The sequence below is a fragment of the Lineus longissimus genome, chromosome 1, assembly GCF_910592395.1.
Source record: "Lineus longissimus chromosome 1, tnLinLong1.2, whole genome shotgun sequence".
Taxonomy (NCBI): domain Eukaryota; kingdom Metazoa; phylum Nemertea; class Pilidiophora; order Heteronemertea; family Lineidae; genus Lineus; species Lineus longissimus.
In genome coordinates, this window is record NC_088308.1 from 28,613,970 (window position 1) to 28,629,979 (window position 16,010).

The 16,010-nt window shown below is 42.7% G+C and overlaps 1 protein-coding gene across 1 annotated transcript; it reads left to right on the forward strand.

Annotated features, from left to right (window-relative positions):
- Positions 1-604: 604 nt before the first annotated feature.
- Positions 605-15,140, forward strand: LOC135482830 (transmembrane protein 26-like). Its single transcript, XM_064763252.1, has 3 exons — positions 605-1,287; positions 11,943-12,192; positions 12,777-15,140. The coding sequence occupies exons 1-3, from the start codon at positions 1,052-1,054 to the stop codon at positions 13,881-13,883; spliced, it is 1,593 nt and encodes a 530-aa protein (XP_064619322.1). The 5' UTR covers positions 605-1,051; the 3' UTR covers positions 13,884-15,140.
- The last annotated feature ends 870 nt before the right edge of the window (positions 15,141-16,010 follow it).

Below are 16,010 nucleotides of genomic sequence, written 5' to 3' on the forward strand. Positions count from 1 at the left end.
CTTGCAAGTCATGGCAGCTCGTCGCAAAAAGGGTAATGATTTCGATCGTAATATGGGTTCCTGACACGGACACAGCAGGTTAATCGTGAGGGTAAACAGCTTCATTTCTTTCGCCTCGTCATCCTCCTTGTAAAACCGGGATTCCTTCCTCATACATTGCTACCGGTCTGGTTCCTCTCATACATGGATGCCCGGTGTGAGGGGGAAGTTAGTGGAACGTTTCTGTCATACCCGTAACTCAGTGTTATTCCAACTGCAAGATTCACAGATGCCTCCTGTAATCATAGATTCTTGTAGACAGAGACCTACTTGGGCCTTTTGGCAACTCCTCCAAATCATTTCCACCTGATGCATCAACTACATGTACAAGCTGTTTGTTTCGTCATATGTAAAATAAAATACACATGCGTAGACAGAGACCTTTCTGAGTTACTTTCTTAGGACAATTTGTTGTTACAGCTCAATACAAACTAGTCTCACACCAAGCATTTGCCTGATGCATGCAGCGCTCTCTGCATCCAGGAGGAGAAGTGCACTTCTTTCAAGCAGCCAAACAGCGCCAACTTCCGAGTGGTTCTGTACTTGTGTCGTGCTGGTACAGGCGGCTGGTGTAGGCGACTGCATGCTGGATAAATGCATGGCGCAGGAACGATGGTGTGGTTTCAAATGTACTGTTTAACAGTTACACGGCTAGAAAGCTTCCGTTTTTTCAAGTATGTTTGTTAGTCCAGTGAAAATGAACGGAATTATGAAGCTAGTGGATGATACCAGAAACAACCTGCTTTTAATCAGTAAAAAAGCGGATGGTCGGTTTAACATGATCTCCAAAATGGACTTCTAATATGAAGGTCACGTCTCCGTGTAGAACTTGAGAGGGATTATCGAATCTAGTGTTTTGATTTGAAAGCAACTTGCTCAGAGTCAGCCGTAGGGCGTACGTGTGTATGATCTCCGAAATAAACTTGGAAATTTGAGAACTCTTGTGATATAAGTGAAATCTGTGTTCCGGTGTTGAGTATAGGAAAAGGATTTCTCGAACACCATTGACAAGATGACACGGCGGACGACCAAAGTTAAGCGATGCTGCAAGAAGTTCTTCTCCTTCGTGGCGATGGTGAAGGCCGTCATTGCCAGGTTTATCTTCTTCCTTCACGGGTTGGTAGCGATATGGAGAGTGTCAGACATCACAGGGGAACCTCTCTTCTGGATATTAGCAATAGCATTACTGGCCCTGATAGCCGAGTTTATCGTCTCGCTAAAGTTCAAAGGAGCAAACGAATCGAAATGGTAAGGTCATCTCTTGTTTGTCCTGCTGTCTTTGTCTTTGTTCTTCCTTAAGATAAACATTCTACTCTTCAAAAGTGTCACAGTTGAAATATTTGATTTACAAGCTATAAATTTCAAATTGACTCGCCCTTACTTTTTTCATTTTCTTGAAACGGACAATGAAGCCTTTTGTGAATGCAGATGAGTCGGGCTTAAGATGAAAGTGTATGAGTGGTTTGCTGGAAGCGGCTCTTGCTATGGCTAAACCCAAGATACTGATTTCAGTAAATTATCATTGAGCCGCTTGAACCTAGGTTAACGAGAAACATGATAATGCATCCTTACTCGTTTATGTGAGAAGGAGAGAGATTGCCTTCAATTGGAAGGATTAAACTGTTCAGGTCACTCTGCATCAGAAACTTCCCGAGGGATCTCCGCGCAGCTTCTTGGATTAAAAAAAAACTTTTATGCCGAGTGATATTTGTTTCTGTGGGCAGAGAAAGTTTATTCGGAAGAACTTTATACTGCAATTTCAAGCAAATACATGTTGCCCCCGACAGAAATTTATCGTGGCCACGAGCTGGCTTTTATTCTATACACATGTAAGCTGTGGTCGGTGGGTAATTACAATTTCCTTTGACATCAAATAACACTTAATGACATCAATCTTGATTTTAAAACTTTTCATAGATTTTACGCCGGTAAAACATGGCATACCTGAATCAACAAAACATAAAACGAGCCGGGCGCAGTTGGCAATGACAGATGTAATCGGTTTTCGTCTGGTTGCCATCTGCAGCATTGTCATCGCCGAATGGCCCAACTCCACGGTGCCCTCTGTCAGCATTGTTCCAAATCGATTTTCGTTTAACTTTTGCTTGTGTGCGCAATATGATTAACTTGAAACAAGCATACATTAAGAGTAAAACAGCATATGTGCAGATGCTTCAACGACCATTTTTCTTTTCCGCAAACATTTGAATGGCTAAGTATATAATAGGCTTGTCCAATGATTGCCAAGACCAGGCATATGTGTAAATTGAAAAAGACGCTACTGCCAGTTGTTGATTGCAACCATCATACAGAAAGCCAACCTTCACCTCACAATTTCACCTGGTCACTTATAATCGAAGTAAATACCTTCGTTTCTAGGTTCTATAATCATCTTTTAAAAAAACTTTTAGTTATTGGTCTCGCCAAGGAAGCCATACATGAATAGTTTGGGCTAGAAGTGCGTACTTCCCAGTGCAGACAGAGATACGAGATGTTGCAGCTTTTATAATTCATTTTAATATTCTCATCAGCCTCATCATTTCGATGTAACTGTCATACGATAGTCTATAGGGACCTGTTATCATTACTTATTAAAAGCACATAATGACGCAGCAACATGGTGAGGCCACCCTGATTCTGTATCAGCTACATGTTACTGCTAATAACTTGCGCCGAGCATCACTACTTTGTGTCTTGAGAATGTCTAGAACTGAAGAAGACGGACGTGTGGAAGAAAGGAATAATGGATATGTTTACCTTTCCGACGAACTAATGAAAAGGTCAAATTGATTAACAAATATGCCGTCTCGAGACTCGGGCATTCATTTTTAATTCCGTCTTATTGGCAGCTCAGAACAAAATCTTGGCCAATAATACATAGTCTGCTGGTGTAACCGGCTGATGATTTACCTAAATGTGAGTCTCACTATCGGACTATCGTCGACAACAGACAGACAAGTAACCCCATTCCTTGAGAACCTCTTATCCCTTGCTACATGTACAAGAGGATTGGCCAATTTCGGTCATAAATAATCAACCTACATTTCCAGCCAATTCAAGAAATGGAGAGAAAAAACTCCAGTTAACAGAAGTCCAATATAAACAGATGATTGTTTGACTGTTTTCAAGTGACAGCAATACTGTTTCACAAAGTACATATGTATAGTGTTACGCACTTTTCTCCTAATTAATACATTGCTAATTACACTACCAGCCAAAGCTTCGACGGAACAGCTGCATTATGATGTTGCGTTGAGTACCACAAAACATGATCACGAAGAGTCTCTAAAACTACAGTCGGTAAGAGTAGAAACGAAAGTGCTAATGATATCCAAACCGTATGTGTTGGATATGGTAAAGGCTTCAAAGTAACTTGTGACGAACCTTTATACCTTTCTATGAATATGTACTCGGAAGTTGACACTGATGGTATTTACTACGTATGTTGCTAGCGAATCACATGCATTTCACAATTATTGGATTATTATTTGACAGCATAAACAATTCCTCCACATTTAGTTCATTTCATGATTACATGCAGTTGCAATTTAAATCATGTAAGTGTTCGCAAGACCGTTACAACACTGCACCAGTATTTAAGCAGAAACTATCAACTTGTGAGCGAGGTGGATTTCAGTATTTTGGCAAAGCAAAAGCCAATTCATGAAAGCTATGACGGTTCTTTTTAAAAGCTTATCGACCAGTTCGTGGAGGATACTCAACAACAACGATACTACGAGTAATGGCCTCCATGTGATCTTCATCTCCTTGACACTAGTCTCCAATCAACCCAGAAAGGAGATTGGTGCTAAACGTCTTACTGCTATCTTGAAGATTTCTCAATTCTTTTTATTCTTGTTTTCATATTTTGTACTGTCATACTAGCAGAGTGTCAATGGAACATACAGAGAGACAGACCAGCCAACAGTACACTGTAAGGTTTGCCCTTCCCTTGAGTTTTAGATTACTCTATGCCGTGACATGAACCGCGTTACTGGTGGGTCAATGTGATGACTGCGCTGGTACTGGCCGGGGGTGAAGATCGCTCCACATCTATAATTCTTGGTGAAAAAGCAGATTCTTAGATTCGATGGGATGTAATGGTGATATACTGCTGGATGGAGCAACTCCTGACAGGGAAGATAAAATATGAAGTGCTGGTTGTTTTAGATGATGCTGTGGCAAAGACATAAAAAGGAGCTTTATAACCAACGCTGCAGGCAAATAAGAAAAATGTATTGGGTTACTCAGCAGATTATCTAAACAGAGCGTTGTGCATCTCTGACATCCATGATTCAACGCCTGCACGGCACGTGGTTGCAGCTAACATGACCGAGGAATCACTTCGAATCGAAGACCAGCGAGTGGGACAGTGATTAAGGGTAGACGAACAATTTCAGATCATTTCCTGGATGTATTCATGCCTTGGGCCTTCTGGAACTGTCATTACTTACCACACCTTTTCTCTTGGTCGATATAGATGACGCTTACGCATTAGCCAGAGAGTGTCGGCATGATTCTTTGAAAAGTCGATTTGTTGCCAAAGACCAAGAATATTGGTTCACCACATTCTGAGAATGGTGTCCCTAAAAGTGATGCGTGTGACCGCTCCCCGCTAATGAACGATCAGAAACCTTGATTCGGGTGAATGTGGATCGCTTGAAAGTAAACCCCACTCCCCAGGGGAACATGATGACTTATTGGAGTAGTTATGCCGAGGATTAATAGAATTATTTCCGTTTTATCAAATCAAATGCTTGAAATGGACAATCGTATATCTCGGACATATCCGATTACCAATTCCTGCGCTGCCGGAACTGGCCAGAGTAGGGAATACATCGCCGTAGATTCCACCGTACGCCTTGTGCATGGTCATGCATTAGCGATTGTATCTGACAGGTCAAGATGACAAAGTTCATTGTGCCCTGGTTCGTTCTAATATTTACCTCCCCTTCCATGTCTACAGCCACTCAAGAATTAGTCCGCCGAGGCTGACGAATGTCACATTTACGGGATGTTAGGGCGAATTTGATTTGACACTTTGCACGGACACCAGCGTGCAATTTATTGAAAGATTCTTGTCTACAACTCAAATGCATCCAGGGACTTTAAAACACTTACATTCACCAGCACAAAGTGAAGAAGAATTAAAAGCATGTCAACGCCTAGGGGGTGACGCCGACGGTGGACGGGTCGAACCCAGCCTTGCGAGCGCTTGCTCTACAAATATCAACACAATATTGGTTTCGCAAGCATTTTTCATGTAATTAGCGTTTTGATCTCTGTTCTCCGATAAATATTGAAATTGTATTTGCATTGAACAGCTGTTGCATGATGTTTTTTTTCAACTTGGCCTATTTACCTCCATTCTAATTGTCAATGGAAATCATTTAATCGGACATCAGGTTTATTTGATGGTTGTTTGGCGTTTCGATGATGTTTGTGTGAAAAAAATAATGTTATCGGGCTGGAGTCTAGGCAGACCACTCGAGAGGATGGTTTGAACCGGAGAATGGAGTACGATGTTCCATCTTACGTTAACTTTGTCGACGGGGAAGAGAATCTTAGTGGTATCATCCAGGAGTATTCCTTCTCCAATTGGTGGTGAGTGCTTTCGCATGCCACTACGGTTAAGTACTTGGATTTGCTAGCCGAGGGAATCCGTCTTCGGCCGGCAGACTTTCATCGATGTCACTACTGCTGAAACGTTTGCGCGACGAGTTGTATCGCTGTTTACTTCTCTCTAATCAAGAGACAATGGTCGTCCCCTAATTGATATGGACCACAATAGCTCTCCAGCCATTCAATGACATGTACTCAGCAATAAAAGTCTTAAATGCTCCAATGCCAGCTGCAATTTGACTTCTTCTTTGTGACCCTTCTAGACTGTTTCGGCTCCTTCTTGAGTCGTACTCACGTCTCTCAACACCTCTCATCCCCATCTCGATCACGAGTGGACCTATAATGGTCGGACACATCTGAGAGCCTGACCATTGTTAAGAAATTAGATTGCTGGTCTTAACCGCCACTTTGGCACATGGTTGTTTGTAGCGGCGAATGTTTGGTGCTGTTTCTTTGAACAAGCGCCTGTTCGGTAGTCTCCAAACGTTGCGGTCTGATAAAGTATGCTACATGTAATCGTAGCGTCATGTAGCCTTGAGATACAAGGCCGAGTCTTTGCTTTGAGATGGCTTCTTGGTTTGACCATATTTCAGAAAAGGTTTCCTCCGTCGTCGATCGCTGCGTATTTCAGAACGCAAGGGTAATTATGATGTCCTGCTGCTGTCTAAAGCTATATGTACGTTGAGAGCACAGCAACTAGTCGACTTAGATAACATTATTCTAAGGAGGTACCATTCTACAAACGAAGTCCCTTTGTGGTACACCACTAGCACTGACTCGGATTCCTTGATGTCTCCTTCTAAATATTACAGGCACAGAGACTCCTTTGTCTATTCTTTCTATATTATAGCTGAATAAAAAGTGATGATGAAGTGCCATCCAGCTTTATTTGGCAGTGAAATGAAACCACAGTTGTTACAAAGTGCCAGGGATGATGACGAAGTGTTATCAAACGAGATGGTGGCAGGCCTCGCGGCGAACAAACCGTCTTTATTAATATCACTATTCGAGTTAAGGAGCTCCAACATCAAATATCAAAAAGCTTCTGCGGAAGTACGTCAACAGTGTCATGATGAGAAACAATTGAATGATGAAGTATGTGTCAAATATTGGGGAAGAACTTCATTTTCTCATTCAGTGGTAATTTGCAGCTGCATGTTCTTCTACAAACGTTAGGAAGGCACGTTCTGCCCAGCCGAGATGTAGGTGTAATCTGAACCGTGTTGTTATGTTTGTGGGGCAAACAAGGCGTTTTGCGTGTAGGTTTAATATGCGTTCAATCAAGATTGAACTCTTGATGCAATATCCACACCTGGTCATTTGTCCGCAGTTTCATGCTCCATCGGTAGATGAACAATCAGTTATGCAGCTATCTGGATTACAGTAAATTCACAATTCTATTTCCGTTTAGTCGCCACATGACTACTAAATAGAAACCGGCGTTGGATTCTGGTATCTTTCGCTTATCCCGATTAGCAGCCTTAACTATCTCACTGAACAGCTCATTTGGGCATTGATACATGATGCTAAATCTTCGGAATGGACGCGATGTAATTTGCAACACATTCACTGGGATTTGCAGAGTCGTACGTTATCTTTTTTTGTAGCTAAATGGAGCGGTAGGAACCATCGGTAACATAAAACATTGCAACTCATCACCTTTCTCGCAGAATCTTGACCTTGCCTAAAAACAGGATCTACTGGTGAAGTTCTATACTCCGTTATAGCATGCCGGACGAGCCAGCTGTGTTGATGAACGGGTTGGTCTCCACAAAGGGGCATTACACCCCGGACGCAATGGTATGGTCTCGTCTCATCAGGCTGCTTGGGGAGCCAAGCTGACACTTGCTCGTCCACAACACGAACTTTGATGGGAAAATAGTAGCAAAAACACTGACTGAATAACGTGTCGCCAAAAAGGCGGCCGAATTACTAACCCGTTATACAAAGAAAAGCCCATTAACAAGAGGAAATCACGTTATATCCTCTTGCCATTAATCATATTGACATTTGGCAGAATGTCTTTTGTTGTTGGTAGTTTAGTTTTTTTCAGTATGACTTCGTCACTTTACTAGAGGTGGTGACGTATCATCGATTACTGGCATTGATCTGCTAATCTGGAACACCGTTACGCTCGCATGAATCCAGCCGTGGGTTTATCAACAGCATCAGACACATAGTTCAATAATCAATGCGCTAATGACCTGACTGATGCCAAATAACTATAAATTATTTTACCATTGAATGCTTCAGTGGCAACAAGGAAGAGTGGACATGTCGCCTCTTGTGGCGTGTCTGAGTGGATGTTAGAGCAGACGGTAACTTGATATGCAGTTAAATGCCGGTGTAGAAGTAGAAAGGTTTCCGGCCCTACTCTATTCTGACGGATCATGGTGCATGCATATCGTTCCATAGAGGTCATTATCGTCAATAGCTATATAGAGATTTATAAGCACGTAACAGAATCCTCTATTCCCTGGATCTTCTACCTTAGGACATTTCAAACTAGCCGGCTTATTAATGTACATGTATCTGCATTCTTAATCTTTCCTGCCTTCTCAAGGTCGTCTTGGCGATAATATAAAGCATGATATTAAAATCTTTCTTTATGTTTTGACGGGCCCATTTTCTTTCTTCACCAAAACTGAAATTAATATTGACACTGCAATATCAAGTGGCATACAGTGTATTACATGGTCTTGGTATGAACAGAAGCCAGATCCTATATGCTGTGTACAGGATCTACCTTCCTGAATCTTCTACAACATGACTTTCACATTCCATCGTCCGATCTTACTTTTATCGTGGGTTAATCTAATCCAGCAATACATGATCCTGACTACCCATTCCTCGGCTAAAATTATTTCACGTGGTCGTATATTGATGGATTTCTTAGCTATCGTGATACTCCATAGGAGTGCCTGTTAAGGAAACGTTTTCCAAAGGAGAGTTGACGATCTCGGCTCAAAAGTACATGTAATGTACACTGGTCCTCTCAGCACACCAATAGCGTCAACCAAACGAGGAAGAGTTAGCAATTGACCTCTCATGTAGCCAGAATCCGTGTCATACAAATCATTGAAAATGTTCTTTAAAAGGTTTCAATCTGAAAACAGATATAAAATGTTTTGGTCGGTTTGCATGAAACCTCAAGGGGTACAGGTCAAATGCTGAGTTGAACGAGGGTTTCGGTAAATTTCGTTGTGTTTTGTTGTCCCAGACATTGATGCTTCAATTCGAGAGAAAAAGACATCAAACGATGTGGCGAAAGTGGCCAAAGACAGAAGGTTGATATAGGTTGTTAGCATCTTCAGCTCAATATTATTTAATGTTCGGTTCAGTGCCGGAGCATAGAGCTCTCTCTCTCTTAGTCAGTGATGCTTGTCTGCAGTCATGGTTCTTTCCCATCCGACGAACCTAAAGGTTGTGCCTCTGCCTACTTGGACTAGCATTCATACTCTCGTCGTCCTAGATCCCGAACAACATTTGTCATGGCAACACATTGATCACCAATGATGATACATGATTGTACAAAACGTGTGGGCCCACCCTTGATGTGGTGGAACGAACCCCACACCACTGTTTGTACCATACTCGAAAGAGCCATTTAGTTGCCACTTTCCAAGACATGCAAACATGAACAGAACACCAATGACTTTATGCTTCTCTCAAGCAACATAACATGATATGTTAAGAAGTGGAAGCCGATAAAGCTTGTACCAACTACATGTATGTACGAATGTCGTGCCACCTTCAAGTACTGTTAGTCGACTCGATTGATTTGGCCTTGGTGGTGCTTCTTGCATGTGAGATCGCAAATTCTTTAACATACTGGTATAAGTTTGTTTTATATCTTGCGATATTCGGCAGTGGATAGTGCTGGATGCCAAAGTGTGGATCCAGAGGAAATTTGCGTGGTTCCGCCTCCAAGTATTGCTTTGCAATAGATTGGTCCTGTCAGTTTGGAGCTGATTGGAATATCTCCACCTATCAGTCTAGGCCTGGAAAGACTCACCGATATTCTTGTTGATAACACTTAGGTCAACACACCTGGCTGATGAGGTAAAAAGCATTTACCACAACAGCACGATGGCCCTTTTGATTATCAGAAGAACATAGCCACCCAAGACTTCGGTGAAAGACAGGTTTATCAATTCGGTATGGATATTTTCAAAGCTATGGCGCAGTGTACGCCACTTAGTCGGCCGAAGAAACTTCTTGTTATCGTTGAAAATGGATAAACACTTTCTGATATCCCAGCGAACGTACAAACAGTTATTGGCTGCTGTTATAAGAAAGCAGTTCCTCCTGATGATACTTTTACTGTTCAAAATACTGAAGAGAGAGGTGGGCGTACTAGGACATTACTCGACAATGCAGGAAAGTTTCTCAGCAACTGATGGCGTTTGAGGAATTTTTACCCAAGGCGATTAATTAATCATATCAACAAGGTAAATGTCGTGGGTAGTACAGATTGAATTAGCCGATTAGTCTTGGTAAGAAGCATGTCCTTAGAATGGTAGGATCAGTGGTGATAAAATACCTGTGGTTTGAAGGAATTACTCGATCTGGAGACCGACCTGTGCGTCAGAAGCCATCTGACGATATGCTCTTATAACTGCAATGGATGATAAAACTAATGATATCAGTGATAACTGGTAAATGCAAACTCACCGAGCGGCCATTAGGTGTGTTTCAACCGCGGGAGTACTCTGGGGAAACCATGTAGCAGGTGAAAAGGATGGTAAAGTAAGAGCAGATAGAAGGCACCTCGAGACTGGGCGTGAGGGGGAATACAGTCATAAGATATCGATGAACACCGGTACCTTTATTATCATACATTATGATGTTAGGGAAAATCATATACATGTAGTGGTCGAACGTGCCTTGCCAACTTAATAGGGAAGTGGCGCTGTCGTCTCCAAACCATTTACCACTCTCCTCCTGATCAATTGACTCATTCATTGATGGACTGGCTGGCTGGCTGGCTGGCTGGCTGGCTGGCTGACTGATTCTGATTCGGCAAATTGGACCGGAAGGTTAAAACAGCTGCTTGATGACAGTGACGCCATCCCTATGTTCTGGTTATGTTTTTGAGATTCTCATTCTTTGGCAGGAATGAAAATTTCACATTAAACGCTTGTTTATTAATAAATGAGGTTAGGTTTCTTCAAATATTTGTAGTTACTGTCATTTATTACGTTGCCTCTCGAGAACGGCCATCATCATTTACGACCTTCGGCAACAGATTTTAGAAACATGATAATCTTATTGAAGTGCTGTTTATACGTCAAACATGATAAAGTCCTCCCAACGTGCGATTCATCATTTCGTATTGCGATGGGCATCTGTTAATGGGGTGCGACATGGTCGATATAGCAACAACCTCACACCATCATCGCATTAATAACTGTATTCTTGGTATGATGAAATGAACTCTGAATATTAAGAGGTGATCTGCGCTCTTGCTGGTGACCCAACTCGGCTATCAACCGAGGCCGGGCAAACAACATTAACTCATCAAGGTTGTGACGTCAAAGCCTTATAGAAAATAGAGTGAACTTTTCGTCTTTGTTGACCTTGGTGAGAAACACTTATTTGGCTTCATGCATAGCAATCTGAAGTAGTGGTTTCGCTTCCTCTAAGCGAACCTCCTTCAGGAGCAGTGATTCTTTGAAAACCTCATCATGGTGGACCACATGATCAACTACGATGTCAATGGAGTAGGTCTCATCGATTCAGTTTGTGGTAACTCAGCCTAGTAGGATCTGATTGAGGAAAGGCAAACTATACACACCATCCATGCAGCGTCCAATACCAGTGCTACCGAATAGTTGTCTGAAGCGCTTATGCAAAGTCCTTTTGATAAGTAGCTAAAATACCGCATCATCTGCATTGAAGAATCTAACATGAGTATTGTCTAACCCAATACTACTGATAACCCGTTACACTTATTGTCTTTTATTTGCCAACCAGAGTGCCATGAATGGTTGATGAGAACCAGTATGAATAATAACTAAGAGGTTACAAGAGGAGAACATACACCACTTTCAGTATCTTCTTCCAGTTGGCTTCACCGGTTCATGTTTCGTATCATTGGCATGTTGCTTAGAGTCAAAGAAGAGGGAGAATACACGATTGTCTTAACCATTTGCTACCTTCTTTTTGATAAAATCAAATCAGCCAGCGACCAATCAACCTCAGTCCCATGAGTGCCGTGTTACCGGGGTTCCACTGTATTTGTTTCCAATTATTTTTAATCGTTCTTCTTGCCTCTTCAGGTTCTCACCAGTGGTCCTCCTGTACCTGGCGTCCGTGGTGCCCGCCATCTGGTTCCTCGAGCTTGACTTGATGAAGAAGCGGATCCTTGTCAGAGACATGGAACAAGCCAACAACGGTTCGCTCGACCTGCCAATGGTCAGCGCTCTGGGGAAACCAGCGCTTGAGTCCGAACACGGTCAGCCTGTCAATGACACCAGCGGTGAGGATTTGGATCACGCAGAGGGACTTTCAGGCATACACGCCCTGGGAGTAAGTTGTTTCTGTTATAAGGCTCTTTCCGTTGAGCTACAAGGTGCAGTTTTTAATTCTAGACTACTGACTGCGGATAGAGTATCAGGTCAAAGTAGGCTCAGATGTATGTGTGCTACTGTGCAGACATAGCCCATCAGTCAACTAAAGGTTGAGTGAATCTCAACATCTCCTCTATTCGGGAATATTCACAACTTAACTTAGCAATATTGGACATGTTGAAAGCAATTACAAATTTCCTGACATGAAGTGTTGGGGATCGATGAAAGTACATCCGTCGCATTATCAGCCAATTTCTCAATATAACATGAAAAGACTACACATAAGTATATCATAAAAAAGTATGGAAGCCTGAATTGCGGCTCTCCGGTTGCCTACAGTTATTTGGCACCAAGCAGCGAAAGCTGTCCCCATTTCAAATCGTACTACAACTACAAGAAATCGTACACTGTGACGAAAGGAGAAGTTAATGGCATCATTGAACTTAATCAAAAGGTTCTGTTATCACAAGCAAAGTTCTGAATCTATGTTCTTCTGTCTTCAACGACATGACTAGCTTTCACAACCTCGTCTCTGAATTTCAGCTGGACATTCACATCCCAGTCGTGATGGCGCCGAGCGAGTGGGCAAAGATCCTGGAACAACTTCTTATGCTTTTCCTCATCGTAGGAAGATGGCTGCTTCCCAAGGGGGACCTGACACGTGACCAACTCTCGCAGCTCTTATTGGTCAATATTGGAATGGCCGCTGACATCATTGAACTATTCGAAGCATTCAGGGAAGAAAATGTGAAGTATAATAAATCGTTGACGGTTGTGATTCTGTCGCTTTGGACGTCGAGTTTGATGCAGTTTACGTTGATAATGACGGCGACAAAGGCGCGGAAGACGCGAGTGGCCATGACCCGAACTGATGAGGAGGATGGTAATGTGCGCTGCTTCTGTTGCGAGACCGAAATATGGGCCATCATGACTGTCCTCTTCCTACAAGACGTCCCGTTCCTCTGTCTCAGGATGACACTCATCTTCCATTTCTCAGTCGTCAGTTATATGAATATATTTTTCACATGTAAAAACTCGTTGGTTATCATGCTACAGCTGTATCGTATAGGCGTCATCCAAATGGAAGAAACCAAGAAAATAAAGAAGAAAAAACGTGGCGAGATCTCAGACAGTGACGATGATGAGTCGGGAAGCTATATGAACAGGTCCTATCCGCACAACCTGAACGCGTGTCGCGGACCACCGCCTCAAGTCACAATCGTCGAAAACAATGAATATGAGCGCAATCCCGCGGTAAAACCAGTTTTGAAGAGGAGTTATGGTTCAAAGGAGGATGCCCTAGACTCGAGTGAGGATATTCCAACGCGACAGGGGCCGTATTTCCGCAGGCCCCCAAACCCGTACCGCGAGTCTACTCCTCCGCCGAGAGGCGTGACCGCTAAGAAAAATAAGGTCGGGGAGATGAATCCGGGCATGAGCGAGCCCCCGGGCTGGCTGGCTACGGGCGAGGACAGCCCCAGTCCGGTGGTCAGGGAGAAGCTCCCGGAGAATCATGCCATGGCAGAGTTGGACAATGCCATATCAGAGTTACAAAACATTCACGCTTCCATCGATATCAAAAATGGGATTAATAATGCCAACATGAACAATGCGGCCAATGTGTACGTAGTAGGGAATGATACTGATTGATGGCGGGGGTAGGGCAGCCATCATATCTAGATGGGGTCACCTGACTTAGAGGAAGAGTTGTTCCAATCACGTTTTACACTGCAACTTACCTCAGTCCTACAAGAATGCCAGTGGTATGCAAAATAAAAGCTACTGGTCACAGCTAGCTGAGTCAGGAGACGGGAATTCACTGAGAACATCCATTGGTAGGCCTACAGGCGACTGACGTCGAGGCTTGGAGAGACAGGTCAAGTTCTTGATGAACGGCAATTATCTACTTAACGTTAACGATTGAACAACTCTGCCTGGTTTATGCTCAAAGTTGTGCAGCATCTCGGATTAGGAACTTCGATCATGGCGCATTCTCGGCGCATATTTGTCAGTTGGGGGAGTTGTTGTTTATAACGTTAGCTACATATCAAGAGTTACTTGCCACAACATCATTTAAATATGTAAATATTGAGTTAAATATAAGGTAATGAGAACAATAAGATTAGTGTAGAATAGGTCATAGTATGTTGTGGTGACATTGATAGAAAGACATAAATGAATTGAATGTTGATGAACAGCAGCTTAGCAAACTAATAAAGGGAGGCAGTCATATTGGATGTATGCATTCATAGGCCAACGTTGGAAAGTAATGAATGATATAGGAGCTTAGCTGATATAGGACAGCCTTGAAGACACTTCTTAGTCTATGCCAACTCTGTAAGATTCCTCACGCTTACAAGACAGATAGAGACTTTATCTTCCGCTTCATTAACCCTCTCCTTCTCTCATTGTCATGGCATCGTCATCTACAAGTTATTCCACCACCATGATTGCACATTTCCAATGATCAAAGTTCGACGAAGCTGTCATATTGCACAAAAGTTTAAACTTCTGTGACATTCATCGACCATGGCATTACTCATCAGCCTTCTTTCATCTCACGTACATGTATAGTTCATTATTCATTTCACTCATTACTCTCACTTTATCTGCTAAGATTGGCAAGCCGCCGGAATAAGACCTGGTATACAGCCACCCCTTCTTCATCTTCTGACGCCTTCAAATCTCTGTAGAAAATTCCATTGAGAAAACATACCACGTATTTCCCGCGGCTCAAATAAGACTATTTGATTTGGCTCCTTTGCTAGTGAGAAAGAGACTTTCATCTCATGAACGAACCCCGTGACATCTCAAAAACTCATCAGTTGCTTTCATCAACGCATCCATATGTCTAAACTCGTACCGTAGGTCGAGGTTGAATAAAGGAGATGTATGTTTATTTGCTCATCCTTCTTTTGATGTCTTCTGTATTCTTGAGTCGAACCTTTACGGCTCCAAGTCCTTGGGTCGCTTGTGCTGCAGTTGCAGTCCAGAATGCGAAATCTAAGATGGCTTAAGTGCCTGGCGGCCATACTTAAGGGCGTTATCGTTCAAACTTGTTGAATGGAAACTGCAGCAAATACATAAATAGCTTCATTGTTTTCCAGGGACAAAACTATTAGTCTCTTGGCGAAATGTACATCCTAACTCACATCTGATTGACAGGCATCAGAAATAATTCGCTACAATTATTTGGGGGCTCAGCTGGTTGATGTGTCTCTTAAAACCAACAGGGTGCGAATACACGAGTTCAAAATGGGAAGTGTTTTGACTGCATTCCTTCTAATTAAAAAGATGGTTGACTTTTGCCGCAAGTCTTTTGCAGAGACGGGCAATCCGGCGCACATGCTGCTCTGAGGTCTAATGAAGAGACCTGCAGTCGTTCCAATGCTGCAGGGACGGCAACAAGAAGATTAAGCCAGATATCGAGACGAACAGCCAGATGGGTTATGCCTCGTGGAGAATGGTTGATGCAATTATGATTGTAGACAAGTTCGTGTACATTCGTTCAGTGCAGTCTCATTCACCCACGAAGAGATCAGTAACCTTTTGTTATGAACTGCCAGTTGATCTTTGAGCATGAGACTAATCCTAGGGCTCCTCTCAACGTAATAAGTGCTTCAGTATACACCTTTCCAGAAATGGGGCGCCGAGTGTCCGAAATAGTGATGTCATAAGGGGAAACTAGGTGTAGGGACAAAGGTGATAGTCATGGTTGACCAACACACTTGAATGCCTTTAATGACGGACAAGGGGGAAAAAGTTAGTTCCAATGCA